The following is a 12578-nucleotide window of genomic DNA, read 5'->3' as shown; positions in this document are numbered from 1 at the left end:
GTTGTTGTTGTTGTTGTTGTTATTTTGCTTCTCTTTTTCTAGCATCCTGAGTTGAAATCTTAGGGAACTTAGTTTCAGTTTTTCTTATTTTCTAATAAATGTGTTTAAGGTCATAAATATTCCTCCAATTATCACTTTATCTGCATTCTATAGGAATTGGCATATATTGTCCACATCATCATTACTCTAAAGTAATCTTTTGTTTCAGTTTTGATTTCCTGTTTAACTACAAATTATATTACATTTCACTTTTGATTATATTTTTAACATAAGAGTTATTTCAAAAAGTGCTTTATAATCACATATGAGTAGACTTTTTTGCTATATTTGCATTTAACTTCTGGTGTAATATTCTGTGGACAGTTTGAGTCATAAGGTTTCCACTCTTGGGAATTTATGGAAATTTTCTTTGTGATATATTACACAGGAAATTTTAAACAATTACACGGATATTTAAAAAGAATGTCTACTCTTGGAAAGTCCTACAAGAACACAGATATTAAATCAAGCTTATTATTCAAATCTTTATTTTTTATCTAATTAATATATCAATTTTTTCCCTACAATTTAATTATTTCCTTCTGGTTGTTCTGTCCATTCTTAACTTCTACAGCTCCTGTTTTGGTCAATATCGAATCTCCTGGAACTATTCTATATGCCATTTAACATTTTTCATATTAACCATATTGAGAATAGAACAGCGATTTAACTTTAGGATCTGAATGCCACTTACTATGTGAAATCATGTGGTGATTTATTGTGTAAGTACTGCCCAAATGATAAACTTCCACACATTAAAAAAAACAACAAACCAACAAACAAAAATCCCAGCATATATTGGGGGAAAAGCACATTGGGATACAAATGATCAAATAGCAGTATGTTAAATTTTATAAAATTTGAAAGTCAGTTCAGCCAAATACAGTCACCCCTCCATATTGTCATCAGCATTCACAGAGTCAACCAACCATGTCAACCAAACACGGATCAAAAATATTTGAAAAAAATGTTATGTTGTTGCTGACATTTACTATGTAGTTAGGCCTGCGATGGTTGTGTCTCTACTGAACATGTACAGATCTTTTTTTTTCTGTTATTGTTCCCTAAACAATATAGTATAACTATTTACATAGCATTTACATTGTATTAGGTATTGAAAATAATCTAGAGATGGTTTTAACTATAAGGGAGGATAGGTGTGGGTTATATGCAAATGCTATGCCATATTATATAAGGGACTTGAGCATCCAGGGATTTTGGTATCTGAGGGGCATGCTGGAACCAATGCCCCGTGGATACCGAGGGACAACTGTATATATTAAGCATTCCATGAACAGCACAGGCACAGGGCAATAGCAGCTCCTGCCCTCCTCTCAGGGCAATGCAGATCTCTTGGAGAGACAGGACATACACCCATGCAATATAGTTAAGTAACAAAAAAGATAGCACATACTTTCATGCCAAAATGAATGGTCCAGACAGTGAGTGCTACCCCTCAGTCCAGGGAGTGGTGAGACAGGGGTTGCAGACACAAGATCGCCTATGTAGAAACATAACCCCAACTGGCTTGAGCCAAAAAGGAACTTATTATTAGCTCATGAGTATCTGATCCCTGTTAGGCGCTACTTCAGGTTCTCTTGGCCTCACCTTCTCTTTTCTAGCTGCCGCTGCTGTCACTAAATCTGTACAGGCTCCAACTAACTTCACACACATGGGCACGATTATTTAGTTCCTCCCCTCACACTGTGTCACTTGCATTCAGCCTCGGGACTTCCTGGTTGACATCAAAGTACAAGACCCTACTTGGCTTCCAATATCCAAAACCCAGAAGCATAGGAGAATTAATTTCTCATGATATGAATACTTTGACCAGTGGGAGATAGGAACCAGTAGATAAGTTCTCTGCTCTTTCTTTCCTTAGGTAGACTGTCTTGTGATGCAGTTTATGTGGCTTCTTGGAGGACTGGCCCATGGGATCAGACAATTGTACTTCCCAACAGCATCATTCAGTATGCAATCTTTCTGGAAACTAGATTGTCACTCTGTATTAAGAGCCTTAAGATATATCCCTTATCTTTAACCTGGTAAATTCACTTCCAGAACTATCCCAAGGAAATAATCAGAGATGAAGTTAAAGACTTACATATAAAAATATTTGTTAAATATGATTTTTTAATACAGAAAAATTCTCAACAACCTCCATGATGAGCAATGACTAAATAAATTATTCTAAATCATAGAAGGCAATCATTAAAAAATGATGATTATGACAATGCTTAGTGTCAGGGAGCAATGTAATGCTAAGTGGACTGCAAGGTATGAAACTGCATATACAGTAGAAACTTATTAGGAAAGAAACAGAGCAGATGCTTACAATAGTTATTCCTGCGTGGTGAGATTAAAGAGGATGGCTATTTCCTTCTTTATTTCTGTTTTCCAAATTTTCTACAATGAGCATTTCCAGGTTTTATAATGAGAAAGAATCCCTGATATTCTAGCCTAGAAAAAATTTTATTTTGTTTCCTTAAGAATCAAGTTCAGGTTTCCTTAAGAGGTGTAAATTGGTGCTTTTGTTGAGATTACATCCACCTATAAATCATGGAGCACGTAAGGTGGTTTAAAAAGTAGATTAGACTTAGATAGTTACTATTTTGGTCAGAGTCCTTATCTCTGTGATCATCTTACATTCTCTTCATGGTTATAAGTCTCTTCATGGTTATAAGGAGGCTGCTGCAGCTCCTGCCAACAGATCCATGTTAAGGCAGGAAGTGTTCTGGTGGCGATTTTTAAAAGCGATCCCAAATTCTTTGACATTCCTCCCTTGAGAGGTGGGAGTCTGTGTGCTTTCCTCTTGAATCTAGACAGACTTATGGTTATTTAGACCAGTAGAGTATGGAGGAAGTGGTGTTTTGTTACTTCTGAGGCAGGGTCCACATGGCTCTTTTAGAATGTTCATTCTCCAGAAATTCCTTCTTGGGATACTTCTTCTCAGAACCAGTTACCATACTGTGAGTAGGCCAGGCCACAGGGAGAGTTCAGAGGCTATGTGCAGATGTTCCAACTGACAGTGCCAATTGAGCCCAGCCTTTGATTTATTCTAGCTCAGGTGCTAGACATGTAAGTGAAGAAGCCTCTGTCCAGTTCAGGAGCCACTGGCCACATGTGGTTATATAAATTTACATTTAGTTAAAACTCAATAAAATAAACTTCAATACCTCAGTCACACTGGTCATTTGTCAAATACTCAATAGCAACATGTGGCTAATGAGTGTCTTCTTGAACAGCACAGAGCTCCATCATTGGAGAAAGTTCTACTAGATAAATCTGCTCCAGATGATTCTTCAGTTGTTGAGTTTTCCCAGCTGAAATTCCAGACATTGTGGAGCAGAGACAACCCATCCATCCTCCTATGCCTTGTCTGAATTCTTGACCTACAGGATCCAAGAACATAATAAAATAAGTGTTTTATGCCACTAAGATTGGGATAGCGTGTTATGCAACAATAGTACTTGGAACAAGCTCCTTTGATGAGCAAAGCAAAGCTTGCTCAGAAGCCATCCTGACTTCTGTTTGTCTTATTGGCAGAACACTGTCACAATGCCACTCCTATACAATGAAAGCTGGGAAAATGTGTATTTAGCTCTTATAGGTGCTTTAGTCATGAAGACAAGGGGAAGGGGATGGGGCATGGGAAATAGGAGAGCTAGCAACAGTGTCTGCTACAATAGGCATATATCTATAACTATATCTATATGTGTTCTTTCTCTATAAATATAAATATAAACATAAACAAATAGAAATATATAAAGATATCCAGAATTGCAGGACCATGTATCTATTTTACAAAATAGAATTTTTTATATATATTGCAATTCTATTTTAGTAAGCAGAGCTTTGTAATGACAGATGCAATCTACTCTTTAAATTTATGTATCATTATAATAGAGCCCTTTTTATTAACATAATATGCAATGGATGAAATCTAGAATTCATATATTTGAAGTACTCTAATAACACTAGCTCACATAGACTTTAGTGTTCTTTGTACTTAGAATGTTGTGAACACTGTATCACTCCTAGAATCTGCAACTAAAATCTCTGGTTGAGATCAAAATCATCCTTGGCTAATGAAAAGAAATTTCAAGATTTGGTTTGGATTTTTGCTCATCAAGATAATAGGGAGTGAGCAAGTTGTAAGGAGACACTCTCCTATCAGACCAAGTTGCTTCAGTGAAATTGCCTGTTCCAAAGATAAATGGGTTTGCTTAATGTATCTAGTTATCTTTTAATTACAAAGCCTGTGTTCCTGTCTCTATTGGAGAATTTATGGTCCTCTTCTACTAACCCATACAAGAAGCCACAGGAAACCACACTGAGGTTTACTCAGTCATATGTGTGTGCCTTCTTTTGAGAAATGCTTAGAAAAGAATTGGTTTACTTGGTTTTTAATAACTCAATGATTAGTTTGCAATTTTTCCTTACTTTAAAATGTGCATGCTATGGTTTATGTTGCATGACTGTCTAAAAGAAATAAATAACAATAACGATAAGAACAACATTACATTTGGATATTGCCTAATTTTCAAATAAAGGTAAAGGTTGATTCCCTGAAAATGAAATGAGCCTTAGCAAATACACATCATGTTATGATTCTCCTGTAATCATGTCTCAGTTTATAAGGAAATAAAATGAGAATTAGAAGATTTAGGATGTATCTCTCTCAGAAATCAAGATAGGGTGTGTGTTTTATGTGTGAATAAGGTAAATAATTCAGGGTACTTTCAAGTACTGTAATTTCCAATGATATTGGAACTTATTCATTTACCAATCATTCCCTTTTAGTTTAAGGCACCGCTCTAAGAATTGTGTGGAATGCAAAGATGTGAAAAGCAAGGGCTATGATTTCTGGTGACTATCACTCGTCAGAGAAAGAAATATCTGTTGATTGTGATACCACCTGGGGCCGCACATCAAATTCTTTTTTTTTCTCTATAAACCTAAATGATCATTTAGCAGCCCTGCACAATTCCAAAGAAAATGTTAAATAGTAATAAGCCATATGAAGAGTCTTTTAAAATTAAAAACTTGAATTAAAGGAATTTTATACCTTGTGACTGGCAATGTTGGAAGGCTAAGAATCTGGTTTCCCTTTTTTGCAATCTCTGTTTGAAAAAGGACCACATTCTTTGCTTTAGGGACACTGAGTTTTAAATGTGGAATTTTTTGATTGAAAGAGATTTTAGATATTATTTAATCCAACTGTTTTTATAGTTGAAACAACTGAAAATGATAGAAACAGGTGAAATTCAGATCTCTCAAAACCTGCTCTTCGGTGCTTTTCTCTAGTATGCCATGGGGTCTCAAGGTGTGTGTGTGTGTGTGTGTTTATATTTATATTTGGTTTGAAACCCTCTCACACCCTGGCACTGAGCAGCAATAACTCATACATTTTTGACATCTAAATTTCTGATTCAAAAATTCTATTTACTGCCATTCATATTTAATCAGTACCTATCAGATGACTGATCTCAAATTTTAAACTTGGAATTATAGATCCCAGGGGGCATTTGGAAAAGAGAATTTGTGCCTTCCCTTTAGAGAATTCTTGAAAAGTATAGATAAGCTTTACAAAATTACAGTTCATCTATCTTTAGTTAGACATTTTAATCTCAGCCAAGCCTAATATGCTCCTCTAATTATAGTGATATATTTTCCAAATTACTAATCAAGACACATGGCCCGACACATGGTGGTGGAATTCTGGATATTTGGTACAGTAATATTACTTGCCTAATGGTAAGAGAAAATAAACTCTGGAGCACATGAAAAATCAAGTGGTTTTCTTGATAAGCTAGTCTCAAAATATCCTACCTAGTTTCTTTCCATTTCTGTGCTAAACTAATTATAAAATTAAAAATACCTCATTTTTTATACCAAATAGAATTAATGTTCATCATAGAAAACGGCCAAAAAATACAAATGAGCAAAAGAAGAAAACAGTGAACGAATAATATATTTTATACAATTCTTTGATGCAAAGGGTGTTTTATTTTTAAATGCTTCCATTCTTTCACAATCAAATCCCACTTTTCCTTGTTTACAACTAAAAAACACAAACAAAAACAAATCAGAATTTAAAATCATTGAGTAAAACGTCTATTTCTTAAAAACGCTGCCTGAATCTGTACAACAAACATGAAATCGGTCACCTGACCACTCCCACACTCAGCTCATTCCACGCACCTCTCTTCCCTCCCCAGCTCACACAGATTGGGACTTTAGAAATATCCCTTTTCAATTCGGTTTTTCTAAAAGGGGAGGTGGGATGGCAGAAAGGCTCGTGAGTCAGGGCAGAGAAAAAGGCTACAATAAGATCCTGCGTCCACAAAGCGCAAAGCCTCTAGGCCTAACACGTAAAGCGGGTTCGTGCCCAAGCTGGTCTCCACCGCCGGCTTCGCAGACACCCCACTCCTCGGTGAGTTGCACTTTAACTTCCTTATAATAGGTTGAGAGTGCAGGCCCCACAGTTTTGAGGGGAAGGCGGCGCCTCAACTGGTGTTTTTCCTGGAATCGGTCCGGCGAGCAAAGGAGAGAGGGGAAGGTTAGCCGATGGGCGTTTCATTCATTGCTCCTCTTTCTTCCCCTCCCACCTTTCCCTCCCCCTAGACTTTCTCTCCGCTTTTCCCAGTGCAAGTTTGACGTCGGTTTCCAGGATACCAGACAGCCAATCAGCAGGTTGCTAGGGGAGAAGCGTAGCCAATCAAGCGTCGTTGCTACCTCTGAGTAATATTTTTAGCGGAGAGGGACGCTAGGTTCCACTCCCAATGTTAACTTCGTGTATTTCTCTGAGGCAGGTTGTGAAAAAGGGCGCTTGCCCGCCCCCCATGAGTCCCTCTCTCTCCCCCCTCCCTATTTACCCAGACATAGTTCATCCGAAAATTATCTTAAACTCACATTACAGGAAGGCACCGTGCGTATTACGTGCATTTATATTTTAAAGTTGGCACTTGAAATACATGCATGCATATATAGGTATATACATATACACGTATGTATACTTAGTACATATGTATACTTAGATACGTTCGCAATTTGGCATGGAGGTCTGGGTTGGGACATTTGGAATAAAATGTAATTCTCCCTAGTCTCACGCCACCACTACGTTCGAGTTGCTGCGGGGGAGGTCTGATGTGGAATGCCGAGGCAGTTAAACTGTCACCTGGGCGGGAGGTGTGGCCAGGTGGTCTTCCTTCCCCACCCCCAACCTGACACGGCAGCTTTGGGTTCTGTAGTTGCCACTCTCTGGATGGCAGTTAGCCTAGGCCCCTGAGGTGATTAATATTCAATTAATGGGGTGCACGAGTCCCTGTCACAGTTCTCCCTTTCTCTAGGCTCTCCTAGATGCTCATTCACGAGTGGGATTTTCCTCGGCCACAGTCCCACTCGGGTAGGGCACTTTCTGTAAACTCTCCCCTCTCTCTCGGGGACATGGACTCTCCACTCTCTTCTCCCCTGCCGTTTCACCTGCTTCGCTCCCCTCCCCCCTTCTCCCCGGCGCTCTCCGCCTAAACCGAGTGTCAGCCGCCCCACCCCCACCCGTCATCCTTACTGGCGTGTCTTTCCCCCAATCCCTTTCCAACTTTTCTCTTAATTCCGCCCATAGTGACTCCAGGTCGTCGGTTCATTGGCCATCTGGATCCCGAGGGACGTGGTCTTGCCCGGGCCCTCCGCCACCCGTCAGGACCTGGGCTGGAGGGACTTGGCCAATGGCGTCGGGGGGCCGGGCAGGAGCGGAGCCAGCCAGCTAGGCTCCGGCGAGCGGATGGGAGGGAGGGGAGTGGTTACACCGCCCGGAGCTGTGTGACGCGGACGGGCGGGCGCGCGCGCACCCCTAGGGGAGGGGATGGGGGCGGGGAGGAGGGTATAAAACGAAGGCGGGGCGCGCGCCGCGGCAGAAGGAGCGAAGCTCTGGCCCGGCGTGGAGTGGTCGCATTGCGGGGACGCTGGGCCGGGCACCGGGCTGTGTGGGGAAGTGAGCGCGCTCGCCTGACCCGTCCCCGCCACCCCGAGTCAGAGGGGGCGAGCTCCTGAAGCCAGCGCCGAGGCCCCTGTCCTCCGCGCCCTCCGCCCCGCCGCGTCGTGGTGCACTCAGCCAGCGCGCCGCTGCCGAGGCTCCCGTGCCCCCGCCCTGCCACTCCGTCTCCCCCACCCAGCGGCGGGGTCTGTGGTGGAAGCAGCCCCGGAGCAGCCCGTAAGTATCTAGGGACGGCGGGCGGGGTCGGAAGGAGCAGGCGCGTCGTCGAGCCCTTGCCTTCGGGGACGGTGGCATCGCGGCCCCTGCCGTCCGGCCCGAGGCGGCTCCGAGGGGCCCCGGCGCGCCCGGGAGCTGGAGGCAGAGCCGGCCGGCGCTTCGGGCTCGGCCGGAGTGACCGGAGAAGGGCGGCCGGGGGTGAGCTGACGGGAATCGGGGGTTGGGGCGCCCGGGAGGAGCGGCGAGCTCGAGGCGAACGCTGGGGTCTGCGGGGCTGGTGGCTGCCGTGGCCGAAAATGGTGCTGGGGAACCGGTGTTCCCGGGGCTCTGGCCGGGTCCCAGGAGCCGCCGGGCGGGGGGCGGGGGGCGGGGAGCGGCGGGTCAGGTTACGGCGCGGGGGAGGGGAGCGGCTGCCCCCGGGCGGCCCGCGCCCGGACCTGCCGGGTGCCGGGCCCCAAGTGGTTGCTGTTCCATTTCTCCTGCCTTCCTACTCTCCCCTCCCCCCTTCTCCGAGGAGACTTGTACTCTCTTCCTCCTCCCCCCATCCTCCTCCTCCTCCTCCTCCTCCTCTTGCTGCTGCTGTAGCGCTTGGTCTCCGAGAGCTGTGAGCAGAAATCTAATGAGGCCCGGCTGGCTGTTTATGTAATTCTTCACACTCTTGTCTTAAGGCGTTCCTTTAAAACTACCTTCCGCCGAGCCTGAATTTCGCTCGCCTGCACCTTCAAGCAATTTGGCTTAATCAGCTGCCGTCGCCGACACTCAGGCTTTTGGCGTGGAAAGTGTAGTTTGGGGGCAGCCAGGGAGTCTTTTCCCTTTGTCACCACGAACATGGAAAATGGAACAGATGGATGAATACCAACTTGATTTTTAAATGTCCTTTTAAATCAACCTCAATATTCAAATCTCCTTTGCAAATATCTTCTGTTTGCCCTTGATCTTTTCTTATCCCCACCCAGTGCTGATCCAGCAAACGTTTAAAGGTCGACCTTATCGTACTTGACTCTCCGGCTGTTCTCTTATCGTGAGGGAGGGAGGTGGTTTTGAAAATGAGAATAAAACTCAGAAACCCTGCCCATTAAACAGAATAATCAATAGAGTTTTGAAATGAATTGTTGCTTTTGTTATACTCGCTGCCGAATAGGTATTTTCAGATTTAGAAAAACACACATTGAAAAGAAAAAGCACAAAGAAGCTCAATTGTGTGCCTTCAGTGTATTTCAGACCTCGACTGTATAGGGTAATTTGGTTCGTAATTATCATTCACTAGTATTGCAAAGCATTTAGTATTTAGTACCTTTAATTTTAGCCTAATGTACTTTAGAAATCAAAATAATTTCCCTAATTTCTCAAATTTCTAAATGTTTAACATTAAAGCAGATTAAGCAGTATAGTATATATCCAAAATGAACTAAAATACAGAATTCACTTCTAAGTTGACCAACTTCTAAAACTGGCATATATATGTGTGGAAGTGGGTGGACGGGTATGCCGAGTATAGTTTTCATTAAATATTCTTGTGAGAATTGAGGGAATAAAAAGAATACACTACATATTCCAGAGATATTTTTCTTCTTAGAACTCTATTCAGAAACACAAATAATAGGGCTAAAAATATCATTTTAACTGTAAATCCTGTTTTCCAGTGAGATTTTAAACTTTAATAAACAATTTTCCATTGTATGTTTCTTTATTTTGTGCTGACTATATTTTTCAGATTTTCTAGCCTGTTAGACTTTTTCAGAAGTGAAATTATTCTGGGGGTAACAAAAGGCTGTGGGATTTAACATCTATCTTATTCGTACATGTTTGCTTTTGTTTTGTTTTTTTCTTTAAGGAACAAGACCACTCAAGGTGAAGGATAATCTACTAATACCAGCACTTTGAATGAAAATTTGTTTCTCTGCCACAAACTGAACACTTTTTTTTTTCAGTGTGTGTGTGGGGGAGTTGAAACACAAATCTAACGTTGTGGTTTGCAGCTATGCAGCTTGAAATCCAAGTAGCACTAAATTTTATTATTTCATATTTGTACAATAAGCTTCCCAGGAGACGTGTCAACATTTTTGGTGAAGAGCTTGAGAGACTTCTTAAGAAGAAATATGAAGGGCACTGGTATCCTGAAAAGCCATACAAAGGATCAGGGTTTAGATGTATACACGTAGGGGAGAAAGTGGACCCAGTGATTGAACAAGCATCCAAAGAGAGTGGTTTGGACATTGACGATGTTCGAGGCAATCTGCCGCAGGATCTTAGTGTTTGGATCGACCCTTTTGAGGTTTCCTACCAAATTGGTGAAAAGGGACCAGTGAAGGTGCTTTATGTGGATGATAATAATGAAAATGGATGTGAGTTGGATAAAGAGATCAAAAACAGCTTTAACCCAGAGGCCCAGGTTTTTATGCCCATAAGTGACCCAGCCTCATCAGTGTCCAGCTCTCCATCGCCTCCCTTTGGTCACTCTGCTGCTGTAAGCCCTACCTTCATGCCCAGGTCCACTCAGCCTTTAACCTTTACCACTGCCACTTTTGCTGCCACCAAGTTCGGCTCTACCAAAATGAAGAATAGTGGCCGCAGCAACAAGGTTGCACGTACTTCTCCTATCAACCTCGGCTTGAATGTGAATGACCTCTTGAAGCAGAAAGCCATCTCTTCCTCAATGCACTCTCTGTATGGGCTTGGCCTAGGTAGCCAGCAGCAGCCGCAGCAACAGCAGCAGCCATCTCAGCCACCGCCGCCACCACCCCCACCCCAGCAGCAGCAACAGCAGAAAACTTCTGCTCTTTCTCCTAATGCCAAGGAATTTATTTTTCCTAATATGCAGGGTCAAGGTAGTAGTACCAATGGAATGTTCCCAGGTGATAGTCCCCTTAACCTCAGCCCTCTCCAGTACAGTAATGCCTTTGATGTGTTTGCTGCCTACGGAGGCCTCAACGAGAAGTCTTTTGTAGATGGCTTGAATTTTAGTTTAAATAACATGCAGTATTCTAACCAGCAATTCCAGCCTGTTATGGCTAACTAAAAAAAGAAAAAATGTATCGTACATGCTCCCACCCAAGGGGGAATTTTTTCACCTCCTTGAGATTTTTTTTTTTTTAAAGCTTATAGTAAAGATACATTCAAGCTTGGTTACAAAAATAAAACATGCATCATTTTTCATTTGCCAACCAAGCACAAAGTTATTTTATACTGACTGTATATTTTAAAGTATACTCTCAGATATGGCCTCTTACAGTATTTAAGATATAGCAAGGACATGGCTGATTTTTTTTTTTTTTATAAAAAATTGGCACTAATAAGTGGGTTTATTGGTCTTTTCTAATTGTATAATTTAATTTAGTACAAAGTTTGTAAAATATCAGAGGATATATATATATTGTTTCTACGACATGGTATTGCATTTATATCTTTTTACTACAGTGATCTGTGACAGCAGCAGCTTCATGTTGTATTTTTTTTACTGAAATTGTAAGATATCCATCTTAAAGACATCAACTATTCTAAAAATTGTGTACAGGATATTCCTTTAGTGGTGGAATTAAAATGTACGAATATTTGCTTTTTCAAAAAAATGTATTTTCTGTTAAAGGTTTAAAGATTTTTGCTATATATTATGGAAGAAAATGTAATCGTAAATATTAATTTTGTACCTATATTGTGCAATACTTGAAAAAAACGGTATAAAAGTATTTTGAGTCAGTGTCTTACATGTTAAGAGGGACTGAAATAGTTTATTAAGTTTGTATTAAAATTCTTTAAAATTAAAAATGCTTTTTGTGGTCTTTTTTTTTTTTTCTTAAGCCTTTGCCAAAGATCTACCTCTGAAGTTATGATGTTGTAAATGCTAATGATGCAGAAAGGTCTGACTCATCGAATCACAAAGGAATAATGGAAAACAGTTGCTTTACCAGTGCACCAGATAGTAGTGTGCCACATAAAAAGTTGTCCTGTCAAACTACATAGCCTGACCGATGCTTGAGACAGCTTTATTTCTTTTTTAGCAACTCTCTTCAGTCCACATCTGTCTCACTGTGATAGGGATAGTATGTTAAGGCTAGTCAACCCTGTTTTACAGCAAGTTTTAAAATGTGTCATGCTAACATCTCAGAGTCAGGTGATAAAATGAAATTCGCTCATGTAATATGAGAGGATTTATTTGAAATGGATATGGAGAGAGACCATTGGATCAGTTTTCTGTTTCTGTATGGGAGATGAACCGCTCATAAAATTTGCTTCGTCAAAGAAGCTGACCTAACAATTTAAAAAGATTTAAGTCTGTTTACTAATCCTTACACTTAAAGTTAAGTCATTGTGTGTAGCTAGAGTAATT

General features: G+C 41.3%; 1 protein-coding gene across 1 annotated transcript; it reads left to right on the top strand.

Annotated features, from left to right (window-relative positions):
• Positions 1-7948: 7948 nt before the first annotated feature.
• Positions 7949-12016, top strand: TOB1 (transducer of ERBB2, 1). The gene is made up of 2 exons (XM_039846359.1): positions 7949-8251; positions 10086-12016. Exon 2 carries the CDS (start codon positions 10233-10235, stop codon positions 11268-11270), a length of 1038 nt encoding a protein of 345 aa, XP_039702293.1. The 5' UTR covers positions 7949-8251; positions 10086-10232; the 3' UTR covers positions 11271-12016.
• Positions 12017-12578: the final 562 nt, after the last annotated feature.

The sequence above is a fragment of the Pteropus medius genome, unplaced genomic scaffold (assembly GCF_902729225.1).
Source record: "Pteropus medius unplaced genomic scaffold, Ma_sr-lr_union100, whole genome shotgun sequence".
In the NCBI taxonomy this organism is placed as follows: domain Eukaryota; kingdom Metazoa; phylum Chordata; class Mammalia; order Chiroptera; family Pteropodidae; genus Pteropus; species Pteropus medius.
This window is presented reverse-complemented; position numbering and strand designations above follow the sequence as displayed.

Bases quoted from the DNA above. Each gene is read 5' to 3' on its own strand.
- TOB1 (XM_039846359.1), top strand. From the start codon at position 10,233: ATGCAGCTTGAAATCCAAGTAGCACTAAATTTTATTATTTCATATTTG.